The sequence below is a fragment of the Jaculus jaculus genome, chromosome 1, assembly GCF_020740685.1.
Source record: "Jaculus jaculus isolate mJacJac1 chromosome 1, mJacJac1.mat.Y.cur, whole genome shotgun sequence".
Lineage (NCBI taxonomy): Eukaryota > Metazoa > Chordata > Mammalia > Rodentia > Dipodidae > Jaculus > Jaculus jaculus.
Window position 1 is genome coordinate 64,364,569 of NC_059102.1, and position 27,937 is coordinate 64,392,505.

General features: G+C 40.0%; 1 protein-coding gene across 1 annotated transcript in view; it reads left to right on the forward strand.

Annotated features, from left to right (window-relative positions):
* The window catches only part of Rorb (RAR related orphan receptor B), a 181,976-nt gene extending 154,554 nt beyond the window's left edge, over window positions 1-27,422 (forward strand). The window contains exons 5-10 of the mRNA XM_004653103.3: window positions 1,467-1,588; window positions 3,076-3,208; window positions 6,387-6,494; window positions 8,367-8,477; window positions 11,621-11,733; window positions 26,178-27,422. Coding sequence (XP_004653160.1) covers window positions 1,467-1,588; window positions 3,076-3,208; window positions 6,387-6,494; window positions 8,367-8,477; window positions 11,621-11,733; window positions 26,178-26,333 — 743 coding nt within the window. The 3' untranslated portion in view covers window positions 26,334-27,422. The remainder of the gene's footprint in view (window positions 1-1,466; window positions 1,589-3,075; window positions 3,209-6,386; window positions 6,495-8,366; window positions 8,478-11,620; window positions 11,734-26,177) is intronic.
* Window positions 27,423-27,937: the final 515 nt, after the last annotated feature.

Genomic DNA, 27,937 nt, shown 5'->3' on the forward strand with positions numbered 1-27,937 from the left:
TATTTAGAAAGTTCATTTAGAGACATCAGTTTACATTTCTCATTCTCTCTATCATGGAAAGTCAACCAACTTCACACCATATACACCAGAAACTTAGTGACATCTAAAAGGACACTGAAATACTGCTTTGAGACTGATCCCGAGGAAACATATAGAGCCAACTTCCAATTGCAAAGGCACAACCTGAAACACAAGAAACTTCTCCTTCTGCCTGAGCCGAGAACTGTCATCCGGCAGGAGACTCACTCATCTTCACTCCACACACACCCCACATACAGAACTCCTGAGTATTTTGGTTTCACAAGCTGTCCCCCTTTCCATGTGTTCAAATAGCAGATGGGACTATGAAGGACCTCCTGTCAGTTCCATCCAGCACAGGGGACTCTTTTTCCAGGAGAACTCTTCTGTCTGGTTCTATCACTGAACTCTCACACCACCAAAGCCAAAATGATTGGTATCTAAGATACAATATAAAATAACACCTGCTTGAGATAAACTGCCTAGAAGATTCAATGTTTGCTGTTACTCTTGGTGAATATAATCATTTCTTCATTTATAACTTTTTTGGGGAAAATATCTTGTGAAAAATTACATAGTAAATACAATAAATACAATGGCTCTACTGCCCAGCCTTAATAATTGTCAGCTCACCAACCAATGTTGCTTCATTTACACCAAGCTACTTTTATTAACTGAGTATGACATATGCACAGCTTCAAAATAGAGTCTAAAATATGAATATCAGGTGTAGTATTGCTTGTACATCTGTCTTTTTCTATTTTGTTCCCTCTTTTATCTCTAAATAAACTTTCTTTTTAACGTATTACTTAATCTTTCCATTTTAAAAATAAGAATGTATATTAAAACTCCTTTCATATATAAAAGTATGACTATAATAATTTGTAAAACATTTAAAGGTACTTGGACTACATCTGTTAGAAGTAGTAAGATACTTTTTGAACTTTCTGGTGTGTAATCTGTAAGACCCAAATGCTGTAAAAAAAAAAAAAAAAAAAAAAAAAAAAAGAGCGTAGGGTAAGAAAAATTGATTAAAGGACTAACAACTACAAGGCAAAGGGGCAATAAGCATTTGGAGACATGAGCTGGAAAGATTACTCAGTGGTTAAGGCACTTGCCTGTGAAGCTTAAAGGTCCAAGTTTGATTCCCAATGCCCACGTAAAGCCAAATGCACAAAGTGGTGCATGCATCTGGAGTTTGTTGCCAGTGGCCAGAGGCTCCGGAGCACTCATTTTCTCTGTTTGTTTCTCTTCTCTCTCTATGCTTACAAATAAATAAGTAATTTTAAAAAAGAGTTTGGAGACTGGAAGGTAAACAGAGATGTCAGTCATACTCTCACACACTTGAGCATGTCCAGAAGACAGTCCTACTGTGAACATACTAGAAACAATTTCTGCAGCTAGAAAGATTTTACTCACAAACCCTCGAATTGATCTTTTTCTCATAGATCGAATTGCACAGAACATCATCAAGTCCCATTTGGAGACATGCCAGTACACAATGGAAGAGCTGCACCAGCTGGCATGGCAGACTCATACCTATGAGGAAATCAAAGCGTATCAAAGCAAGGTATTCAGAGGAACCTTGGGAAACCTCTCTGTCATTAACCATTTCTGGGTCTCCTAGTTTCTGCACTATTGACATTGTGAGTGAGACCATTCTTGACTGTACGGCTGCCCTGTGTATTATAGCGTACTTCACAGCCTCTTATTTCTACCCACGGGACTTCTAGATGTTCACAAATCTGTGACAACCAAACATGTCGGTATATGTTGCCAAATGTTACCCAGGAAACAAAACTTCCCTAGTTGAAAGCCACTTCCCTATATGAGTAACCAGGGTGATTGTGCATTTATCACATGATTTTAGGACGTCTTGTGCTCTCATGATAGCACCTTGGGCTCAGTCCAGGATTAGGAGACATTATTAGCTAATCCTAGCAGTAATGATGGGCACAAAATGCCACAACAAATATAAGGAACAAAACATTCTACAGTTTTATTTTTGTAGTACATATTTACAAAGATTCTCCCAAAATGGACAACTCACCATTATTGTGATTAGTGACTCTATTTCTTTGTGCACATTGGAGATGCTTCCTGATATTCAGTATTCATATTGTATGACATTATGATTCAGAACCTTGATTGTAAGATTTCCCAGGTGATAGAAATTCAGTAAAATATAGACATGAGTTTGTCTAGATATCTGGTTTAAACAAGGTGTTGATTTTTCTCCAGAGAACAACTAACTCTTAAAGCTTTCACATAAATATGAAAACAATGGCAGATGTTACTATGCTCCATGAAAAGGAAAATTCACTCACACATGGATTCAGGTTTCTCATCGTAAAGAAAATAACCCAAACATGAAAATCTATTCGGGGGATTTTATATTACTATTTGGGGAATTCTGTATTACTTACCAGAGTTACTTGACTTGATCTGATATTTTACCCTTAGATTTCCAGACCAAAAAATATATATATTTCTAGTCTAAGAGTAGTGACTGGTGCCTGTAATACCAGCACCTTGGGAGGCTAAGGCAGAAGCATCTTGCCAGTCTGAGTTCACATTTTGCTTCACAGCAAGTTCCTTGCTCACTGGGGCAATTAGTAATACCCTGCCATAACCTGAAAACAAAATCAAAAAAACAAAGCAAGAGAGAACAAAACCTCTGTGAGTTCTGACATAAAGATTTTTCAACTGAATAGCTCCCATGAAAATGAATTATGATCAAGACTGTGAACGATGCCAGTATTCCTCAACACAGAGCTTCTTTTTTTCTAATGGACTAAGACCAATTTGCTTAGGTGAGAATTGAGGAAACTAGTAAATAAAATAACTGCCTTTGCTTACTACAACAAACATTTCTCTTAATTTAATTGAATCTCAGTTTCTTGCCAAATATGACATTGTGATGTTCACATAAGTTAAAGACATACAGATAAATGGAATTATTTGGTTCCCCACCTTGGTCTCCGGCCACCAGTAAGCACCCCAGATACCCTAGGTGCTTCAGTGACGTGCTCACAGGTTGTGTCTCTTCCCCTGAAGTCCAGGGAAGCACTGTGGCAGCAATGCGCCATCCAGATCACACATGCCATCCAGTACGTGGTGGAGTTTGCCAAGCGGATAACCGGCTTCATGGAGCTCTGTCAGAACGATCAAATTCTCCTGCTGAAGTCAGGTGAGCCAGAGAAGGCTTGTGGGAGCCTGGTTAGACCCAGATGTTCAATCCATTTGCTCTCTAACCATTCTAGAAAATCCTCCTTCCAACAGGTAGCTCATTTTCCCACCCACACTGTCAGCTAACTCCCAAAGGAAAGCCTGGTAATAAAAATGCCCTGGTATTCATTCATTTCCCCTTTGAAGTCAAATACAATTTTGCTTATTGAAAGTAGAGCTATTAATTGCAGAGGCTGAGATAGCCAGCTTGACAGGCAATGCAAGTAATTAGCGTGTCAAGGTGGCTGAATTGCTGAGCTGGCGCTAAAACCTGCTCCTTGCCTCCTGCAAGGAAAAAAATAAATATGCAAACTGGCTGAGCTCTGCCTCTGTGGTCATTTCCAATCATTTTAATGAGGATAGCCCAGAGTCAGGAGCCACTGGAAGACTCCACTGTGCTCCAGTCTCTCCCTCCCTTCTTTGGTGCACTCTCAACACACAAGCAACCACTAGAAATTGCATATGATGGACTTTACAGATGCTCTTACCTAACAGTAAAAGAAAATTACCTGTGTCTTTCTTGGCTCCCTGTGATAACAGAAAATAAGAACATTGTTGCATTTAAGTTAATCTTCATGGTTCTAGTCCATAGTCAGAATAATAACATCTTTTTACACATAATAGCACTCATATGTTTTTTCACTTTTACATAGAACATCTTATTTATTCTTATGAAACCAGTGGTGTTTCCATATGGAAGCAAAGGAGGTAAAGATTCAAAGAAGTAAAGGGCTGTGTTCAGTATCACAAACCATGGTAAAGATGGTTGCTGGAACTTGGACCAAATGTAGTTATCATAACATGCTGTTTCCTTACCCCATAACATAAATTGGTGCAAATCTTGACTCAAGCACTAATTTGAGTGTTATCGGTTATCTAACCACCCTAAAATTTAGTTAAAACATTATCATCATCACTTATTTTCCTCTCAAAGCTAGTTTGTGCAGGGCTCATCAGGAATGGCTTATCAGTACTGCACAGACATCCATGGTGTGCACTGAGGCATCACCCTTGGGACAAGAAGGATCCACTTTCCAATTGCCTTGCTCACCTGGAGGGCTGTCCGTGCTAGCTGACAGCCTGGGACCAGTGAAGGCTCGGGGCTGCGCACCTCACTCTCCATGTGAGCCCCTCCACCAATTACCTGGCCATCTTCGCAGTGTAGTTGCTGGGTTCCAAAAGCTAGAATTCCAAATCAACAGAGCAGAAGGGTCTAGAGCTTCCTGACAGGCTCAGAAGTCACATCAGTCTCTCCACCACACTGATAGTCAGGGTCATTATGAAGGACCTGTGTTGAAGGGTAACAGACATGGATTCTAGTCATTGTTGGGAGTACAGTAAGGTATAGAAAGTATATGAGATAAGCAATGATTGTTTGACTGTCTTTGAATAATAAGATCTGATCCGTTTGATGTATGGCTTTCAACTAGCCACTTGAGATGGCAAATGCTTCACTTTTAAAATAAGGAGATGGAAAAGAAGCATTGAGCTCCAAACTTGGAATTGCATGAGAAGCAGCAAAGGAACTATCAACAGTTCAGAGATGCCAACCTGCCAGGGAAGTGCAGAGGATTTCTGAGACTAAGGCATTGCCAATCCACAGGCTGATATTTGGAAGTCACTGAATTATTTGATCTTTAACATCTCTGCCTGCTGTGAAAATGTTTTTAGTGTAAAAGGGAAGGTGCTGAGTATTTTAAAGCCTCCTGTCATCCAAACATAAAATAGAGCTAATGAAACTCACCTGAACTGGTCATTGCAAGCAGCAAATGTGATAATAACTGTGAGTGGCCAAGGAATGTGCCTTCCATTATATACTCAATAAATGGTGACTATTCATGTTGGTATTTTTAAAAAAAAGGCATTGCTTTGATTAAGATTTGAAAATCCTCTCCTATATATAAACTCCTAGGCTAGGAACAAAGAAATTAGCAGAGCAAAGCAAATAGAACAGACATAAAGCTAAAGTGGAGGCATAAGAAAGTCACCAAAAACGCAGCCAAATCACTGGAGGATGCTCTTACATGGACTTGGGGCAGTAGGGAAAAACTCATTTCTCTGAAATATGGAGAAACTATGCCTCATTTCTTCAGGTAGACAGTAAATATTAGGAGGGATAAACAAAGACACTAAATGAATTCACTTTGTAAATGTTCTTAAGTACCTGTTACCTGTCAAGAACTTTTCTTGGTCCCACAGACGCAAGCATGAATGCAGTAACAATGGCCTAGTGCTCTTCTGCATGGTGGGTAAAGCAGGACACAAGCTTTCCTGGTCACAAACCATCCACCAGAATTCACAGATTGGGCTTGTCTGTGGCAAAGCTCCTTTCTGCTTTCTGGGCCATTGATCAGTTATGAACTCAGGAACTGAGATTAGCCTTAAAGTTGGGAAGATGGCTCAATTAGTAAAGTGCTTGTTCGACTTGAGTTCCTCCCTGACAGCCTTTTTATAAAATCAGAGATGGAGACAAATATTTGTAATCCCAGCACAGTGGAGTCTGAGACAGGAGGACCCTTGGGGTTTGCTGGCAAGCTAGTGTAGTGCATTTGGCAAGTTCTAGGCCAGCAAGAGACCCCAACTCAAAAAAAAAAAAGGTACATGAACCTGAAAAATAATAACTTAGGTTATCCTTTGTCCTCCATACATACCTGCACACACACACATACGTAAATACACATAAACAAACACTCACTCAAAATAAATTAACTCTAAATTCAGTCAGAAAATAGAATTGATTCATTCCCCTTAAGAAATGTTTTTGACTTCCATTTTAGCCAACTTAAAAGTATGTTCCCTCTCTCTCTCTCTCTCTCTCTCTCTCTCCCTCTCTCTCTCTCTCTCTTTCTCTCTCTCTCTCTCTTTCTCTCTCTCTCTCTCTTTCTCTCTCTCTCTCTCTCTCTCTCTCTGTGTGTGTGTGTGTGTGTGTGTGTGTGTGTGTGTGTGTGTGTCGGCGGGGGGTGCATCAAAGTGGTTAAAAGTATGGAGGTGAATGCCTGCAGTCCCAGGATTGGTGAGTTAAGCAGCAAGACTCTATCTCAAAATAAAAAAAAAGGTTTCCTGTCTAACGTGTTCTAATGACCATTTTTATTATTGGATGTATATACATACACACATGTTTTAATTCTTTTCACTCATAGGTTGCTTGGAAGTGGTTTTGGTGAGAATGTGCCGTGCCTTCAACCCATTAAACAACACTGTTCTGTTTGAAGGAAAATATGGAGGAATGCAAATGTTCAAAGCCTTAGGTAAGTTTCCTCGGATGAAGACACAATTTTCTCAATTAACATTGGCTTCTATAGTTATATTGAAATAAAAAAAATAATATGCCATGATTCTTTGGTGTGAATGAGTATTTCATTACCTGGTTAGAGTTGCAACAGATGAGTGCTCAGTATTTCATCCAACTCCCCTGATCTGACAGCCATGCTTCCCAATCAGAAAGGAAGACAAGAACCATGGACCCTATGTTGAGACCTCATAGAAATAAAATCTAGTGGTGATGCCTATGGGTGCATTATGGGCTATTCTTTGTACAGCAAGCTTTTCTTCCAGCTTCTGACTTACTGCTTCACAAAGCATATTATGAAGAACACTGGTAGCCTGGGGGAGGGGTGACCTCTAAGTTTCCTGGGTAAATTCATAATCATTAGTCAAGATAATTAGAAGATCCACAATACCTTGAAGCACAGTACCCTGTTGCAGTACTTGCTTTTCAGAAAGGTCAGTGATTTTCTGCTCATGAACTCATGAAGTTCTGAGTGCACATAGTTGGTCAGTATGACCCTGAGACTATTCTTCTGGAAGCCACTGTTAAGGTCAGTCTTGTTTGGAGGTGTGGAGTATCATTACATCCAGGCATCCAGACATCCAGGTGCAGGCTGGATAAGAACATCAGCAAGGATGGGCTGGTGCCAGGAAAGGTTTTAATGATCGATAGTGCTATTTGTTCCATATCCAGCCCACAGACACCAAAGAAGCCACTGCCCTTTCACCTCTTGCACTGTCAGCTGATAGGGCAGCCACCAATCCAGCCCTTGGGCTGGCAGTGTTCCCCTGCTACAGCTGATGTGCAATCATGTTGCCCTCAAGACCAGATTTTCAAGAAAGCAGGAAAAGTCTTGGCAAGCAACTTCAGCACATTTCCAATTTCATCAAATAAAAATTCACCAGGGATCAGTATAGAGATGCAATGTAATTTTGCCAAAATTATGAGAGCTAAGGAGGTGACTTATGAGCCATTCGTTAGAAAATGAAAAGTTTAGGGGAAATTTCAAAATAAAAGAAAGTTTCTCTCCATTTTATAGGCGGTCTCATGTCTCAGTTTGAAGCACCTTGATAACTCATGCTGCTATGTTCAAGTGTCGCTAAAGTATCAGTCCCCAGCCTTCTATCTATAGAATTTAAGGTTGTCTATGAAAACTATCTCTATCCCAAAAGCTACATTTTTTGGAAACAAAGTCTTACTATGCAGCCCAGACTAACCTCAGTCTTGCAATCCTTCTGCCTAATTATCTTGGTCCTGGGATGACAGGCATGTGTCACCATGTCCAGCTTGTGTACAGGTTTTCACAAGCAATGTCAGGTTCACAAGATGGGATTCAGGGTAAGTGTTCCATGCAAATGTTACACTGGGCATTTGCCACTCTCTTGCCCTTCTTTTTTGTTTTGTTTTGTTTGTTTTGTTTTTGATAAATAGTCTTTTTATTTCCATACTCATATGTGACATTTGCAGCACAGGTATTCAATCTGAGACATATGTTTTTTGAGGTAGGGTTTCACTCTAGCTCATTTCACTCTGGAATTCACTATATAGTCTCAGAGTGGCCTCGAACTCATGGCAATCCTCCTATTTCTGCCTCCCAAATGCTAGGATTAAAGGCGTAGCCACCACGACCTTCTATTACTATTGTTAACTTCATTTATCTGGCAAGGATGTTGCCCACCTTTTCACTCTACACTTCATATTAAATCAGGTTTCATTACTAGGGACATAAAAATGCCTTTTCTAGGTGTCCAATGTGCCAATCTTTGGATACCTTCTTGAATAAGGGACATTTCTTATGATGCCCCATTCGGAGTTCAGGTATTTTCATTTCACATTCCCTTTTCTTTAATAGGCTCTGATGACCTAGTGAATGAAGCTTTCGACTTTGCAAAGAACCTGTGCTCCCTGCAGCTGACTGAAGAGGAGATCGCCTTGTTCTCCTCCGCGGTTCTGATATCCCCAGGTAGGAAGTTACAGCCCCTCAACCCCCACCCCACCCCCACCCGTTCCCCTTACAGCCTGCCATCCTCAGTAGCAGTCACACCTACCCAAGCCAAATTGCGCAACAAATAACTTTTAAAGACCTGTGTTTTCTCTAACAAGCGTTCAATATGTTTGGACAATGCAAAGGGAAAAGCCTCACATTTTTTGTTTCGTTTCATTTTGTTTTATAGAGAGAACCAATTTTGCCACTAAAAAGGGGGGGGTCACATGTGGTAGAGATCTCCCCAGATTGAGATAATCAAAATTGCTCTTAAGTAAATAATGACCTGAGTTTAGAACTAAGTGCTAAATAAATAACACAAGACAGGGGAATATAGCTGAGCCTATGCCAGGCCCTGAGTTCAATCCCCAGTACCACTGAATAAGTAAGTAAATAAATAAATAAGTGAAATGTCTTGAAGCAATGCACTGCCTCTTTTATAAGCATATTAGAGTTTCCAAAGGGAAGGATTGTTGAGTGAGTAAAGGCTGTCTGAAGGAAGAGAAGGAATTTCAAACATGAATGTGTGTGTGTGTCACCACTGAGCTGTGTGACTGACCACAGAGCTCCACTTCCTCTCTGATAAAATAAGGTTCTAGACTCCATGACAGGTAAGGCCTCGTCCAGTCATGAACTGCAATGGCACGTTAAAAGCTTCAAAAAGTTGAGTTGTGGTGCTTAGGGATCAACTAGCAATATAGAAATTGAAACACTTTTTTAAAGTATATGCCAGCTTGAATTGTAACAAAAGAAAAAAATATATATGACAATTTTAATATACCTGCCTAATTTGGTAAGCTCAAGAGATTTGTTCTTTCTATAATCCATTTATTTCTGAGATAGATTACTTGTAACTAACATATGTTTCAGTAAAGCTAGGAAAAATACTTCTTATGTGAATATAAAATACCATCATATTTTTGACATGTCACTCTAGCTGTATTTACACATAGTATCTACCCCTGTACTTTTGCATCAATAACCTATAGCAATCCTATGATCATTGATAATCTTACAAATTTTCTCAATATTTGCTTCTGGTTTTAATTTAACCCCTTTCATAAAACCAAGAGAAAGGCTTGGAACACAAAGGTAGATGAACAAAGTGACAAGAAATACTTTTTCTGATAGCAGCTACAATACCAAATAATTACCCTCATGGCATCTGATTGTCTCCACTGAGCATTGCTTAGCAGCAGGTGGCATCTGAGCCTGGAGAATTTAGGATGAAGGAGGTCATTTCTCTCTGGTTCCTGCTGACTCAAAGAAGGAGTCATACAAAAATAAATAAATAAATAAATAAATAAATCTGTGTCCTCTTTGGATGTGTTTGTGTAAATCAGTAAACTCCTAACAGCAAATATTGATGACATAACATGTCCAACTTGAGTAATCTGTGTAAATGACTGCTCTAGAAGGAAGACTAGGCTGGTCTGCATGAGTTAAGAAATTAGCTAAGCTGGAGCTGGGGAGATGGCTCCGCAGTTAAGCATGCTTCCTGCATAACCATGAAGGCCTGGGGAGGCCAAAGACCACCTTAGTTCAATTACCCCAGCACTCACATAAACAGTTGCCTAACTGCCTATAGCCATGCGTATTTGTAATCCCAGTCCAATGGGGAACAGAGACCTGCGAATTGCTAGAGCTTGCAAAAAATTGCAGACTCCAGAATCAGTAAGAGACTCTGTCTAAAGGAAAAACATATGGCTGAGTGATAGAGGGGACACCTGAGTTCTCCTCTGGCCTCCACAGGCACACACATGGGGTGCCACATCAGCACATACATGTGTATATCACACACACACACACACACACACCACATATTATGCAGACATACACAAAAGTAAGAAAAAGAGAGTGAGAGAGGACAAGCAGGAGGGAAAGAGGAAGGACAGGAGCAAAGGAAGGGAAAAGAAGGAAAGGGAAGAGAGAAACCACATAAACTGTTTAATCTTTTTCTCAGGGAAAAAAAAAAAAGAAAAAAAAACATGTTGCCAGGAGTTTGGAAGCATGAGATTTGGCTTACTCTTTCTAGGGGGAATTTTCCAGGCCTGATAGCAGACCTACAGTTAGAGGCTTCACAGTGCCAGATAGCCTGTTCTTCATCCTGTCCTGGTGTCATGCTCAGAGCAGAAGAAAGACAGATCTGCAACTTGTGTCTGCCTCATGTCAGACCCCACCATGCTCTAAGCTCTAGGCTTAATAGTCACTGTCCACTTACCTCCAAATAGCTTAGGGAAAAGGGAGGGAGGGAAACTTACTTTATTCTGGTTGACAATTGTCACTGAAAGCCTTTGTACTCACTTACGTAAGGGTTTGCTTAACTCTTGGCTGGACTTGTCCTTACCCTGTGTAGGATTACAGAATTGAATTTCTTGCCTGACCTGAACTGTGTTCAGGAGGAACATGGCCAAGTGCTTTTCCATTAGTATTTTGTTCAGCATTTGGAGACTTGGATGTCTCTTGACTGAAGAGTCAGATGAAGGCAGATACCAGACTGCATTTTGTCACCATGGTGTACAAAGCTTCCAGGCAGACAGGAAGGAGGGAGTGTTAGGAGGGAGCAGGGAAGAGGTAAAGGAGTGTGGGAGGAAGAAAGGAAAAGAGGAATTATCCTACCAGCCACTTGAAATTCAGGATGAGAAAATAAGGATTCAGGAGTAAGTTTCTGAAATGGAGTCATGTTGACACTGTAAATTATAACCCCTGCAGCTTTATATCTGTAAAGGATACTCTGACAGGAGGAAGGGGGTTCTGATTACCAACAACATTTTTGAATAGTAGAGCCTCTAATTTCTGCTTCAAAAGAAAATCTAACTGTATGTCCTGAAGATGAGGAAGACTCGTAAACTGTTTCCAACACTAAGCAATGGAGGAAGTTGTTTAAACCAAAGGTCTCCCTGTGTCCTTATACTGTGTGTTATTGGCTTTCTGGCATTATTGCTGAGAAAATGTTTGTATTTTGTACAAATAATTAATTATCTTCAGTAGTAGTTTGGAACTAAGTCCTCTGAAATAGGTCTAAAACTCAGTGCTTGTGGGGGGTGGGGAATCAAACAAAGCTTAGGCATCATTCCCTGATTCTGGTTTTTGGTTTTGTTTTTGTTTCTCACTTTTGTCAGATCGAGCCTGGCTGATAGAACCAAGAAAAGTCCAGAAGCTTCAGGAAAAAATTTATTTTGCACTTCAACATGTGATTCAGAAGAATCACCTGGATGATGAAACCTTGGCAAAGGTAGGACCTCAGATCACAGACCCACTATCCCCAAAAGAGAGAGAGAATAAGGGGGAGGCATGTGGAACAAGGGGAATTCCTCAGCAACAACTAAGTCAAAAAGTGACCAGACGTTGTGTAAATGTGGACATGTTCATTAAGAAGAGACTCCCTTCTCCCTCCCTCTCTATTTCTATCTGTCTCTCTCGCTTGCTGGCTCCCTATGTAGCCCAAGCTGACCTTGAACTCTTAGATCCTTCATCTCAATTTTCCAAATGCTGAGGTAACACATGTGTACCACCATGCCTGGCTCTGGAGAATGACTTTCTTAGGGAAAGATGGTATCACTAGATCTGAACCCAAAAATGCGAGAAGACAAATCAAAAGACCTGAAGGTGTTTCATCAAAGGAACAAAAGCGGGGCTGGAGAGATGGCTTAGCTGTTAAGCACTTGCCTGTGAAGCCTAAGGACCCCAGGTTCAAGGCTCCATTCCCCAGGACCCAGATGCACAAGGGGGCACACGCGTCTGGAGTTCATTTTCAGTGGCTGGAGGCCCCAGCATGCCCATTCTCTCTTTCTCTCTTTCTCTTTCTCTCTCTCTCTCTCTCTCTCTCTCTCAAATAAATAAATTTAAATGAACCAAAAAAATTTTTTTGCCGGGTGTGGTGGTGCACGGCTTTAATCCCCAACACTCGGGAGGCAGAGGTAGGAAGACTGCCATGAGTTCGAGGCCACCCTGAGACTCTATAGTGAATTTCAGGTCAACCTGGGCTACAGTGAGACCCTGTCTCAAGAAACCAAAAAAAAAAAAAAAAAAAAAGGAACAAAAACTTGAAGCAAGGAAATAAGCCTTCAGTACTCATCCCTGAGGGAACAGAATTTGTACCAGCTTGGGAGTCAGAAGTGGATGAAAGAATAAATAGATTTGTATTTAAAATTAGGATGAAGCGTCTAACTCTGTGACAATGGGATACTATGTGAAGTAGTATGTCACATCTGGTAGATACTGCCTGGTCACATCTCAGACATGCCATGAGTAACAGTTCTACTCCCAGTGGCAGATTCAACTGATGGCATGTAAACTTCCCTTCTGCTCTAATCTCTTCATGCAAGAATGTCACCAGGGGTTCCTTCAACATGGTGATATATCCCACAGGCAAAATTCACTCAATATGCTATCAATTTCTTAATTGAACTTAATTAGGAATGAGGATCTTTAAGAAGAGTGTGTACAAAGAAGAATTGTTTGTCAAAGTAAAATGATTTTAAGATTTTTCAGAGGAATTCCATTATTTTAAATTATAAAGTATCTCTGATTTCTTAAAAACTACATTTTTTTGGTAGGTAAGAAACTTGGAAATTCAGTTTATTCTTGGTTAAACATAATAGGAATCCTACTCTTTATATTTTTATCATTAAGCTCTCCTACTCTGCCCTTGGAGCTCTTTATTTTAAAAAAGAGGAGAGTAAAAACTCTATTTGGAGACATCATCAGATTTTACTTTGCATATACTGAGAACTACTATAAAAATCCCTCCATGAGTTAAATATGCCCTTCATTATGATAACATTTTTGTTAAAATTAACACATCACAGGGAAGAACATTTCCACACTCACTGTACAGCGATAATTCTCTCTGACGTAACTTTTCACTTATGTGGCCAAGGACAAATCATCTGCTCTCTGTACTTCATTTTCTCCCAGTCAAGAGCAAAACTTAGACAACTCACTTTCAGTTTCGCTGCAAAAGAAACCGATGCTTGTGTCTAACTACCATATGGCCATAAATAGATATGATTAATTAATGTGGAGGGGTGCTTCTTTTCATTGGATATCTTCATTGCACATAGTACTGAGTTTCATAAGGACATTTTCATGTAAGTATATAACTCACTTTGATGAAGTGCCCCACCATATGCACTTCTCTATCTTCCTCTTTCTCTTATATTTGAAATCTCTCAATCTTTGATCTCCATATTTATTATACTAAAGTTGAAGTCTTATTAAAAAAACAGTTAGACAAAAGATCTTCCTTGAGGAGTGTGTCTATCATAAAACCCATGTTTCTTTATCTAAAGAATGAAGATTAAAATTCTTGCTTCTGCACAGATATGCATGAGATCACAATATTTGCTTTTCTTGGAGGGTATAACATTCATGTTCATGCTATTTTCTACATCCTGGTATCAGTGGTGGTGATTTGAAGCATTTGAGATTTTTAGAAAGAAGACACAGAAATTGACAACTGTTAGATATGTGATGGCAAGAAAATGGATTTCAACATTGACTCTAGAAGTCAGCTAAACTCTCCTTGCTCCATATGTAGTGTGAGAAAAATACACAATTATTTTTTTCGTAAAGATATAATGTTATAATGTTGGGACCAGAGAAAACATTAGGAAGGAGTTTTATATACTATGCCTTGGAACCAAATGTCAACACATGGCCTCCACAGGCTCCATGCAGACACCAGATTCTTATGAGGACTATTCCATATAATAGCCATGATCTTAATAGGATGTTCTTTGAACTAATGTGGAGTGACTATAAAGCAGAGTGAGAAGTAGACTCCCCTTTATCCCAGATCTGAACTGTGTGGATTCAGTTAAATTAAGCCATTTGCCTGTATCTTAGATTCATTGTCAAGGGATGAGTCAGTGTAGTTTCTGGATGCTTTAGCACTCTAAGGACACATGCACTAGCAATGCTCAGGACACTGTTAGTCAGCTTGCTGGGATTGTGACCAAATACCTTACATAACATATAAGGAAGTTATGCCTTATGGCTTCAGAAGTCTCAGATCATGGTAAGTTTTCTGCATTGTTTTGGAGCCTATAGGCAGACAGAGCTTCATAACAGAGTTCATGGTGGAGAATATCTGATAACATGGTGGTAGCCAAGAAGCAAAGAAAGGGTGAGGAGAGAGAAACAAGTTTCAATGTCCCTTTGGAGGCCATGCCTAAGTGACATAAATTTCTTCCTTTAAGCCTCACTCCTGCAGAAGCCACCACCTCCCAAACAGCCCCAGAGCATATGGGCCTGTAGGGAACATTTCAGATCCAAATCATAAAAGACATTTTCCCACCAAATCCCTAAAGGCAAGAGTTTTATTTGAGACCAAGAGAAGCATCTTACCCCTCTGTAGATTCCTCCTGTATTCTCAGAAATGTTCCCTAAACCTTCTGGTCATGAAGAGCTTCTGCCTCCATAACCCCTCTTAAACAGCAGCAGCCACTCTTAATGTTTGTTGTTCAAGAACCCCTAGGGAAAGTCAGCAATCAAACCTACAGCTAGGAAAAGGCATGCATATGCAAAACAATGTATTCCAAATAGAGGCTCAGGTTAACTCTCCAGTGGATGAAAGGGGGTGCTGCCTTCTGTGTGATATGAAAAATCTATTTTTATACCACTGACCAGTTTGCCCCTGAGCAAATTCCACAGATACCAGAATAAAGGCACAGGGCTCATATAGTCATTGACTTTAACCCTGGATTACCAGTCTCCAGCACACTTTCTATGTACCCAGAAATTGGAGTTTAAAAAGCAGTGCTCAAAACTTTTAGCTAAACTTCAACCTAAGGAAAGTTTAAATATTCATTCTGTATTCATTAACTAGAAAGTTTCAGTGCTTACATATTGATCCATTTTAGTCTTTTTTTTTTTATATTGTGGAGGGGTGGATATTTGAGGCTAGAAAAGGACATGTTAAAGACTCAGATTTGCTCTCCTCATAAGCACAGTGTCGATTTGTGGCTACAGAGCTCTGTTAGCAGAGAACTGCAGTCACCAGGATAGTTCCCTGTGCTTCTATTTCCTCATCTGTGGAATATGACTGAGGAGAACATCAAGGTCATGTGGTTATTTCAAGGACCAAGACCAGGTAAACGTAAGCTTCCCGATCCACAGTAGGGACTGTGTGAATGTTAACGCACTGTTGCGGTTGGTATTGGTTCTGGCAAAAAGAATTTTATTTCAATAGAGAAATGCTTATACAAGTGGTAATGTATTTGGGCTAATTCATGAACAACGAAACTTTTTAAATATGAAGTAGGAGATGGGAAAGTGCAGAAAGGCATTGAATGTGATAGGTAAACAGTATGGCAGTAGGATCATATAAAGTATATTCAAACTATAAATAATAGTTAGATATGGCTGGTTCCTGGATTCAAGAAACCAGGAAATGAGATAACACTGGTCATTTTCATGAAAGCTCATGAAAAAAAAATAAATAGACATATATTTTTAAGCCCCATATGACTAGAGGAGGCAGCCCATCTGTTCTCTGGGCTTCACTTTTCTTGTCTGGGAAGTGAGTAGGTTGGACTGGACTGCCTGGTCTTTAAGGTCTCTTCAGCAGTAGAACATTCTTTGATGTCTTAAAAAAAAAAAAAAAAAAAAAACAGTTTCTTCCTGACATCTTCTTTCACCCTCCAATGCTCAGTCCAGTTTGGTTATTTTAAGCACAGTTTAGATGTTTTACAATACAATCAATGAAGAAAAAAGACTACTTTTCATCACATCTTGCAAACTCACATTAGTACTCTGTTCACCATGGCCATGTAAGTGTGGGATAATCTTCCCAAGGGTTTAAGTGTGCAATGCTAGAAGGCCGGTGTGCAGAGTCAGCCTCTATAACATTTCCAGGATGGCTCCAACTCCCGTGGGGGGGGGGGGGGCTGTGAGGACCTATCAGATAAGATTCCAGGCCCCTGGTGCTTTTCACACAGTGAAGACAGCAACAAGGGCAAAAGATGGGACAGGAGAAGGGCATGTTTGACTTCTTCATTACCAGCCATTGAATCTGCCTTTCTTGGGATGACCAGAGGACAAAGGTGGAAGGAAGAGGGACCAGTCCAGCACGCGTCACACTGTGGCGGTATAGTCATAGTCATGGGCAAGGCATAGATCTGGGTATCTTGCTTCCATCTTGCCTTAAGGAGCCTGTTTCCAGATCTTTCCCTAAGGAAACCCTGGGGTGTGTCCCTTAGCTGGAGGCAGGTTTGGCATATCCTTCTCCAACATCTAGCCCCTCCTTTTGTGCTTCCTGGGTAATTAAGGTCATGAAGTATTGTTAGGTTCTATAATTATTTTTCCTAGCACTTTTGCAAATAAAAAACTCCTGGGATTTTTTTTTTCTTGCCCAAAGTTATATTGAGAAATGTTTAAAAACAAAATGCAAATTCTATAACCATGTGAAGACATGGAAAACTGCAGGTTTACCTCAAATAACAAAGCCCACTCAGCTTTGCTTTTGAAGACCTATGGGGAATGTGCTTCACATTGTGCCAATCAGTAACACATCAGAGAGTCCATGCCTCCCATTCACACCTCAAAATGTGTCCAAATGCTTGGGCCTCACCTGTTCTGTAGATGGCAGCTTTCCAGGAACTGCAGGCCACACCACTCTTTGGGTGATTTTACATCCACAGTCCTACAATGATGAACTTCTTCAGGTTATTAAGTGGAGTAATTTTGCCACATGTCAGAATCCCATTCTTCTCTTTCTTCTTGTTCTTGATGCCTTTTCCAGTCAGTCTTTCTAAGCTCTTACTGCCCAAGATTATGTCTTGGCCACCCCCTTCTCCCACATTCATCTAAGGTAATGTCATGTCGCTGAAAATGCAAAGGGATCTAAGGCTAGCTATGGCCCAGAAAAATGACTGTTCTCTGTGGTGACAATGTCCTTTTAAGGTTCACATTGTCTCAGATATTTTGGTTCATTCACTGTCCTTGCAAGTAAGCTTCAGAGACAATCACTCTTACCTTTCATAGCATAGCCCCTGAGAAAACATTAGACCTTTCTCCTGCTTCCCCACAGTACCACCAAGGAAAAGCTTGAATCTCTCAAAACAAAATTCATACCTACAGACAGCATAGTGAAAGGAGGTGAACCTGAATCCAAATAATCAGGCTTGCAAGGTTCATCTCTCCCCAACCTATCATTCATACAGTATTCTCCCATGATGCTTCAAGAGGATGATGAGGGAGGAGCCATGACTTTTAGTTCCTGGCTTCTAACACACATTTCCATGTCTAGCACTAGTGAGATCTCCTTTTTGGGCTACCAGTGATATGTATACAATTTTAAAGATTTAGTGGTAAAAGAAAAATATAGTCAGGTATGGTGGTGCATGCCTTTAATCCCAGCCTTTGGGAGGCAGAGGTAGGAGGATGTCTGTGAATTTGAGACCAGCCTGGGACTACAGAGGGAGTTCCAGGTCAACCTATGCTAGAGTGAGACCCTGATTAAAAAAACAAGGAAAGAAAGAAAGAAAGAAAGAAAGAAAGAAAGAAAGAAAGAAAGAAAGAAAGAAAGAAAGAAGGAAGGAAGGAAGGAAGGAAGGAAGGAAGGAAGGAAGGAAGGAAGGAAGGAAGGAAGGAAAAAGAAAAGAAAAGAAAAGAAAAGAAAAGAAAAGAAAAGAAAAGAAAAAAGAAAAGAAAAGAAAATATAGGGCTGGAGAGATGGCTTAGCAGTTAAGCACTTGCCTGTGAAGCCTAAGGACCCCGGTTCAAGGCTCCATTCCCCAGGACCCACGTTAGCCAGATGCACAAGGGGGCACATGCGTCTGGAGTTCACTTGCAGTGGCTGGAGGCCCTGGTATGCCCTCTCTCTGTCTCTCTCTCTTTGCCTCTTTCTCTGTCTGTCGCTTTCAAATAAATAAATAAACATAAAACAAAAAAAAAAGAAAAGAAAATATAAAGTATCTCATTCATACTTTGTATACTAAGATATTGTTTTCCTTATTGCAAGCTAAATAATATAATCTTAATCTCACCTTTTCTTTTATTGTTGTTGAGACAGAGTTTCACTTTACAACTCAGGCTGGCTTGAAACTTGCTATGTAGTTCAGGCTGAGTGGAACTTGCAATCCATCTGCCTCAATTACCCTAGTGTTGGAATAATAGTCATGCATAGACTACACATAGCCCCCTTTACTCTTTATAATGTGACTACTGGAAATTTTGATATTATATCTGTAAAGCCCATTATGTTTCTGTTGGACATTGCTGATATAGACTCTGAAATTCAGACAAGGGGGAGAATCACCTCTCTTGCCTACCTAAGACACATTCTGCCATTGCCATCACTGTGTCTAAGCAATGGCCTAGTTGCAGCAGCTGAATATTACCTTCCCTGTCCCAGTGAGATACCACAGTACACAGCCTTCATTTGCAGGAGGCAGTGACCCCCTATCTTAAAACATCATAGCCACAGCTTTCACCTTGCAGAGGAAACTCTCACACAGAAAAAAAAAATGTTACTAAGTCACAGTATTTTTATTTACAGATCAAATATGTAATCTATACAAACATATATGATATAAAATGTCTCATGACATGGAACAAAATATGAAGTACCTCCATGAAATGTAATGCGTGATTAGAATGGCATAGCTGATCCTAGCAAGAGACGTAACTTAGAGTGACCAAGAACTGTGCTGATAGATCCTAAATATACTGATTTTAATTCTCAAAATTATACCCTCATTATCCTGATTTTCAGAAGAGAAAGTTGAAATTCCAAGTGACCATGTATCTTGCCCAGAATAACCAAGATGCACATAGCAGTGTCAGAATGTAAACCTAAGCAAGCTCCAGTGTCTAAACAACTAATTTGCAGAGCTTCTTGAAATTTTGAGGGGTGCATAAAGACACCCTTCTGTTCAGGGATCTGGAAGGCAGAAGGTTGAGCTAGAAATGGTCCTGTCAACTGGCTTACTAACTTCTCAACTCCCCTATCTGTCTGAAGCATAAAAATAAGTCTGTGTCATACATAAGGAGGTGGTCTTCCTGTTGAACAATACTGGGTTACTAAATAAAAGCTCACAAGCTAGAAGTCTTATCTCTGTTTTGCATGTTAATATTTGAAGTTTTACTTGACTCATCCATGGTCATGCTTATAATTAGTGATGCTTTCATAATAGGGACATAAAAGACACAATTGTTTGATTCACAGTCTATGAAACAAATACTGAAAAATATGTGAAAACTGCAAATCACTATTCTCATGGATTTTCATTACTTTCTCCATAAAGTCAGAGTAGACCCTTCTATGGTTAATAATACAAAATTAATACCTGAAGGTTTGTATTCTTTTGCAAGACACTTAGTATGGTATTAGAATCCCTAGTATGTAACTAGAGATTTGAGCATAATCGTTTTGAAAACTGGTCAGTCCTATCAAAAAAAGAGGAGGCCTTACCCAGATGTTATGACCTGCAGTCTCTGTTTCCCCATTCTTATTTCCATTTATTAGAAACTTGTTTTAGAATTTTAAATTCCTATATTTTATTCAAAGTGTAACACACCCAAAGTTCTTAAATCATAAAATTTAATATTAATATTAAATCAAAGCTCAGGGAATCATCACAGAGTAAGCATGCCTATGTGACCACTTCTGGGGCATCCCAGAAGCTTAACTTGGGTTTCTATACAATAAAAAACACATAGTAAAATAATGCATGAATAGGCAAAACCTTAACAGAGCTCTCAAAATTTTAATTCCAAATCTATACTCAAGAAGCATAGCTGCTCGCTGGGAAAGTTTCTACCTCAGCCTTCATTTGTCATGAACGTGTCAGGTACAAGGAGAGAACCGTGTCTCACATACGGCAGTTTCCTGGAAGAGCTCCAACGAGAGACCAGATTATTCCAGTCTAGGTTAGCTACCAATAATTAACTAGCATATACTGTAGGTCCAACTCCCAGAATTCTAAGCAGTATCCAGCAGATTAAGCTGTGTAAGTAAAAATAGAGTTTTAGTAATACTCCTCACTCATCAAGTTGCAAGCTGATGTAGTCATTGGAATTCTTTAGTTGTAAGTAATAGGAACCAATTTTCACTACTATAAACAAAGAAAATAAGCTGAAAAATAACACCAAACTTCAACCCAAATTTCAGCCCCTATTCAAGGAATGTACTGGAAAAGAGAATGGCAAGGCCTTCATACTGGCCCAGATTCTTTCTTGATGCACCTACTCCAATGTTCTCCTCTCAGAATACCAGTTTTCTCTGCTTTCTGGTCCACGTGGTAAAAAAAAGATTCAGTTCTTAGTTCCTTAGGTTACTCATAGTCTCAGCTACATTTAGAAAGCATCTTGCAAGCTCTCTGTCTGATTCCAAACTCCAGCCCCGGCTTTGACAACTGCCCCCTCATACTGTCCAGCAGTGCTCAGGTAACAGGGACAAGTGCCACATCTGGGATGCCAAGCACGGGGCAGAAACGAGGCAGGGGAGGGACGATGGCCGAGAAAGATATATCAAGTTCAGGATTATCATTCTAATACAAATGTCTAGGTTTAGCTAACCAAAAATCAAAAGAGAAAAGAGACTTTGGACAGATGAAATAGATGTATTCAGCCTCACTTTAAGTATCTTCACTTCTACTTTGATCAAACCATTGCTGGCTTCCTGCTTTGGGTTGGACAGCATCCTGATGGCCTAGAAGCCCACATGAACAAGATTACTAGTTTTACCTCTTCATGTCCCATTTTTCCAGCATCAAATGTACCAGCTGCAAAATAGTGAATTTTCTTATAAAACCATCCTATGCAGAGAAGCATAGGGTTATAATCTATCCTCAGACCACTGCTTTTTCTTATTGTAGACCCCTGTAAGTAAAAGGTAAAGCTTTCTTCTTATAATAATTTCTTGTCATACAAAAAAAGATGAGTGTGAAAATGCCTTTCATAGACCCTCTGCTTCTGCTATGGGGATTATTTAAACATGAAGGAATTTCATGATGATTCCAAATGGACTACCCCCTCCATCTCCAAATGTTCCTGGATCACCTTCCCAGCTGTTTAAAAAGTTGTTGAACCATTAACTGCTGCTGAGGCTGCTCTGAGCTCCCTTTGAAATGAGGGTCCCCCAGCTGCAGTACATAATATTAATGAGCAATGAGTGTCTGCCTGCTGCTTCCTCCACTGGGCCCTTCAGCGCACTGCCAAGTGCTTGCCACTGCCTCTGAAAGGCCTTTTGGCCCATCCAGCTGCAGAGTGATGGATGCCCCATCAGCACCTCTATTCCCACAGCTGATTGGATGTCTCTCAACCAGTCTCTTCGAAAAGCAGAGTGTGAGGAAGCCTTTTACTTTTTTCAATGTTCTTAGCTGATCCATTGTAGGTGATTTTAATCACCCAGCCTATTCTACAGATGGGCCCCAGGACTGGATCCCATAAAAGACAGAACCGGACATGAACCAGACTCTTCATAGACACCAGCTTTTAGCAGAAATAAGCAAGAGTCTATATCTCACTTTCCAACTCCAGACATATAGTTTCCTACTTCCAGTCAAATGAGAAAGAGTTGAAGGATAGCATTCCCCCTTTTATGAATTTTATTTTTCATATTACTCCTTTACTAAAGGAGCAGAAAAATGTTTGAAGAGCATTAAGAACATGCGCTATAAACCACTCAATGAAATAAGCAACTTTGTTGCCATAAGAAAATGAAAAATATCAGTATAATTTTCCATTTTCATTTCAATAAAGATAAATGGCTAAGTTACCCATGCATTAATGCATAGCATACAGAGACTCAAATTTTGTTGCTCAGTTAAAGACCAAGCTGGGTTTCTGCTCTCCATGTCCTTTGGCTGAACAGCATGGCCCCAGCTCTTTGTCTCCTTGAAGGAAGCAATATGTGGCAGTGGAAGCAAGATGGCTGTGTGGATTAATGTTCATTGCCCACTTCACTGGATTTTGAATCACCCAAGAGACTGGTGGGAAACATGTCAGGTGTGTCTGGAAGAGTGCTTCCAGAGAAGATTAACTGAAGCAGGAAGATGCTGACCCTGAATGTGCTGGGACCTGCACAAAACAAAAAGAGGGAAGGAAGAAGCAAAACAGCTGAGCACCAGCATTGCTCTTTCTATGCCTCCTGGTTCACTGTGATATGAACTGCTCTGCCCCACCATGTCCTCCCTGCCAGGATAGACTGAAACCTCTGTAAGCTTTGTCAGGTATTTTGGTCACAATGATTCAAAAGTAACTGATACACCTTCCACTGTGTGTGTCTTCAGCATGACAGGCACCACTGTGAAAACATGCATGTTGACTCATTAAGTCCTCTCAATTTCCCCCACAGCAAGGATTAGTATAATCACCACCTGACTCATAAAGAAACAGAGGTAAAGCAACTTCACTATAAGTGATGGAGCTGGCATCCAAACCCAGGCATCCTGACCCCCTAGACCATGTTCCTTATTCTCCCTATCTAGTTCCCATATGTCACAGGAACCTCAGAGATTTCATAACTTCCCCCTTTCCTCGACATACAATAATAGAACTACGCAAGCACAAACTTCCCTTTGTAGACATGAAAATGTCCTTTGCTGCTACCTGAAAGGTAACATGATTTATGATTCAGTGAACCATATGATGTTAGATATGACACAGAACTTGTTGGTTTTTAATTTATATGAGTTGAACATCTAAATCAGTATTTCTCAAAGCCTATTCCATGGATTCATGACATCAGTGTTCAGAGATGACATTTGATTCAAGCATGAAGTTTAAAAATTTGAACTCCACCCAGATTATGCTTAGAGCCAGGTGTGGTGGCTCACACCTTTAATCCCAGCACTCAGGAGGCAGAGGAAGAGTTCGAGGCCACCCTGGGACTACATAGTGAATATCATCAGGTCAGCCTGGGCTAAAGTGAGACCCTACCTCAACAGAAAAAAGAAAAAGAAAAAGAAAAAGCTATGCTTAGGAGTATGTCCTAGCAGTCTGCATCTGGAAGAAGCACCTCAGAGGTTGTACACTCACTGAAGGTTGATAGCTAGCAGTTTCAAGAGCATTGCAGATCATCAATTCAACAGCAGATGATTATAGAAAACTTTCAGAGCTACTCTGCATCCAACAGCTATTTCAGGGAGAATTGTAATGTGCAAGAAGTGCTCCTAAATTGTTGTCGTTTCCGTCTGTGTAAGCCAGCTGGTTAAGACTGCTTGAATAATTTCCCAAGGGACTCCAGTTAAGTGGACACTTATAAACTGTTTACCTTTAAAAATATAGTGAAGGCACAGTTTTCCACCCTGGACTCAAAGTGAGTCTTTCAGAATGGGATTCTGATCATTTCTGCTTTTGTTTAAAACCTTTTCAAAGACTATAATATGGACCAAAAGGAGTCTGTCCATGCAAATATCTTCACCATCATCCCCTACTCTGGCACCCCGAAGCAGCCTTTAGCATAGAAAGCACCCAGCTTTTTGGAGCACATTGTCAGCTTTCACTTTTCCTTCGCAGCTCAGACTGGAGGTTACTTTCTCCATAGAGCCTCCCCAGGACTGTCACAAGAAGCCAGAGCATCCCATTTCCTACCACTTCTCTGGCACCATGCACGTGTGGCCCTCCCCACACCTTTCTGTCTTCTTTTGTCGATGTAGTGACTGCCATGCCATCTGTTTTTGCAAGTACAGACAAGAACACCTCACAGTTTTGTGCCGCTAGCTGTCTACTAGGTGTACTGTGTAATAAACACGCTATTGATTGTTGAGAGTTATTATGAGTTAGAAAGTTGTAATTCTTAATTTTTGAAAGTTTTGATACTCAGTCTAAAACAAGGCATCCCCTCTATAGAAAAAGGTGTCTCATGTATCATCCGCAGGCTTACTAACACTACAGTGGCTTGGACAAGGTTGCAGTTTTAGACAAGGAAGCCTTGAACACCTTTTTTCCTAGATCCCTTTACTATCAACAGTCTTCTCCTGAAGCTGTTTTTACACTTCTCTAGGCATCGCCATTGAATAACTAATGATCAAAAGGAAAGGAAAGTCAATGGAAGGGAAATTTCTGATTTTGAAAAACCATCAAGTACTTAACTATCTATGAGCTCTTTTACTTCAAAGGCTGAAATATGTTCTTGCTATTGCCAGGGAAGGGAGCACGAAAAGAGCAGTAATCGTGTGGGCTTGTTTACTTGTGCTTACCATCTTCATTTTCCAGTGTATCTTTTATCAGCTACATGAACTACAGAACTCTTCTCTCTGTAGGAGAACTTATCTCAATCCTAATATTATTACAAGGGTATTTGTTTAAGCTATTTTGGCACAATGGACTGGGTACCAAGTGCTCCTAAATTGTAAGTTATGATAAAAAAAAATTAAAATGTTCACTTCTTAGAAACCAAAAAGCATGGCTGGAGAGATGGCTTAGCAGTTAAGATGCTTGCCTGTGAAGCCTAAGGATGCATGTGCAGCTCTCCATATCCCACGTAAGCCAGACACATAAAGGTGAGGCAAGTGCAAGGTCACACATGCTCACTAGGTGGTACATTCATCCGAAGTTTGATTGAAGTGGCTGAGACCCTGGCACACCAATTCTCTCTCTCTCTTGCTCTCGTTCTCACTCTCTCTTCCTCCCCCCTTCTCTCTAAAATAAAATTTAAAAAACTAAAAAGCATTCTGCACATTGTGGACCATTTAAGTTACTATAAAGCATTGCCTTCTGGGAATTTAAACTCAAAAAGTTACAGCCTGGTACCCACACATACACACACACACACACACACACACACACACACACACACATACACACGCACACCCCAAAACCTTATGATTATAAGTGAATGTTCTTTTAGGTTCTAAAATGCTTTCTCAAGGATGCTAAGAGCCAGTGACCTCCCAGACCCTTGTGATGAAACACTATGTATTAGAGTAGAAGGAATTGGGGCCCCAGGTGGATTTAGTGAGTTGACCTCCAAATGATACTGATAATTATGGTCACACTTCATACATATTTGTTCAATAAGTGTACAAAATAATGGACTTCACTAAAAATCCTCATGCATGCATGCTGTGTACTTTGCTCATATGTCCCCCACTCCCTCTCACTGGTTCCCTTCCTGCCACAAAGAGCCCTCCTTCTGCTCTCATGTCATCTACACTTTCCCTTTATTGTCTTCTAAAGCTAAAATTCCAATATCCATGTCAAAGAAATCTGCAGGAAATAATGGTAGCTAATGTCTGTGCTTCACAACTGCAGGATTCTTAACCCTTTCATACAAAGTACCTTGCTCAGTCCACACAACAACTGGAAGAAGTGGATGCATTTATCAAATCCATTTCCACAAATGAAAAACTGAGACCCAAATACGTCACAGCCATACAACCCGTAAGCTATTTGGAAGGTAGATACCTACTCAAGCAGCCTGTCTACAAACCACCTGCTCACAGAGCTGAAGCCAGACAACCTTATATGCATACTTTATTCCAGAACAATGAATTGAGGGGCGTGGCCCTCCTTGTTTGCTATCTCTTGGTTCTTCCTTAAGACCATGGTATGGGGGCATGATTTTGTTTTGCTCTGGAGAGAAGCTGAAAGTGAGCCTTCTTTCTTTCTTACCTTCTTTTTCTAAAGTCATTTGCTTTTATCTGGGCCCTGAAAGGACACTGACTAGGAAGACAGCGTGCTAATGAGCTTCCTCTCTGTCTCTCTCCCTGTCTCTCCATTCTGCAGTTAATAGCCAAGATACCAACCATCACAGCAGTTTGCAACTTGCATGGGGAGAAGCTGCAGGTATTTAAGCAATCTCATCCAGACATAGTGAATACACTGTTTCCTCCATTATACAAGGAACTCTTTAATCCTGACTGTACCACGGTCTGCAAATGAAGGGGACAAGAACTGTCTCACAGTCATGGAATGCATCACCATTAAGACAAAAGCAATGTGTTCATGAAGACTTAAGAAAAATGTCACTACTGCAACATTAGGAATGTCCTGCACTTAATAGAATTATTTTTCACCGCTACAGTTTGAAGAATGTAAATATGCACCTGAGGGGGCTCTTTTGTTTGTTTGGTTTTGAAATGACCATAATATACAAATATAGGACACTGGGTGTTATCTTTTTTTAATTTTATTCGGGTATGTTTTGGAGACAACTGTTTATAGAATTTTATTGTAGATATATACAAGAACAGAGCGGTACTTTACATGATTCCTTTTCCTGTTGATTGTTCAAATATAATTTAAGAAAATTCCACTTAATAGGCTTACCTATTTCTATGTTTTTAGATAGTTGATGCATGTGTAAGTTTGTAACTGTCTTGGAAAGTACTGTGCATGTATGTAATGAGTATATAATATGTGAGAATATTATATATGACTATTACTTATACATGCACATGCACTGTGGCTTAAAATACCATGCTCACTAGCAATGGAGGGTCAGTTAGGCTCTTATTTCACCTTTTGTGTTGTATGTTACTTTTATGTTAGACAATCAGGGTTTTTTTTTTCAGCCAGAGTTTTCATCTATAGTCAATGGCAGGATGGTACCAATTCAGAAATAAGTCTATAAATGAACAGTACAGTGCATAGCCTCTCTCTCTCTCTCAAGCCATCATTTCTATCAATCCTCAGAGCCTTGTCAAGGTGGCACATACTGAGGGGCAAGAGTGTCTGGAGTGATTTTCCTGTTTTACAAATTGGGCTGCAAATGATACTGTAAGGTCCAAGGTTTTTGTTTTTTTTTGGGGGGGGCAAACAAGAGATACTTCCTAGTTTTTCACCAAACTATAAAGCATTTTCCCCAAAATCCCACCCCCACTGGATTTGGATTTCCAATTGTAAACGAAACTTGACTTTGGTGCTCATTATATCATCAACCAAAAAAAAAAAAAAATGCAGTCTGTAGATTATGATTACCAGCAATGAATTTTCTCTTAGAAAAAATAGACTATAAAAGTGCAAACCAGGGTCCCCTTGCCATTTTTTTTTTTTTTTGCAAAGAACAGAAATAGAACATACAAATCAAAAAAGTGACTCATGATATCTATCCTTATTATACATTTGTTAGGGAAAGAATCATAAAAAAAGGCAGGGGGAATAGGGCTGCCTATGCTCAAGCCTGGGGCCTTCCATTTTTTCCACTCCAAAATGTTATATTTATAAAAATATCATAAAACTGGACAGACTAGACAAAAATAATGTTTCTTTAATAGAACTAATAAAACCCAATACCTAAATTATGTTCCATGTGCTTTGAAATGACACCATCCATCCACCCTGGAGTTATTTTTGAGTCATTTATTCATGCACAGTTACAAGAGTGACTTGTAGAAGTTCTCTGCTCACAGATGAAATTGAACACCAGAATAGCGCAAATTCCAAGGCAATGTTTCTTCTGGTCCAGAAGGTCTGGGTCTTTGGTGTTCTCTAATCAAAGGAAGATCTTCACAAAGGAAGATGAGAGGGAAATTTGCATTTACAAC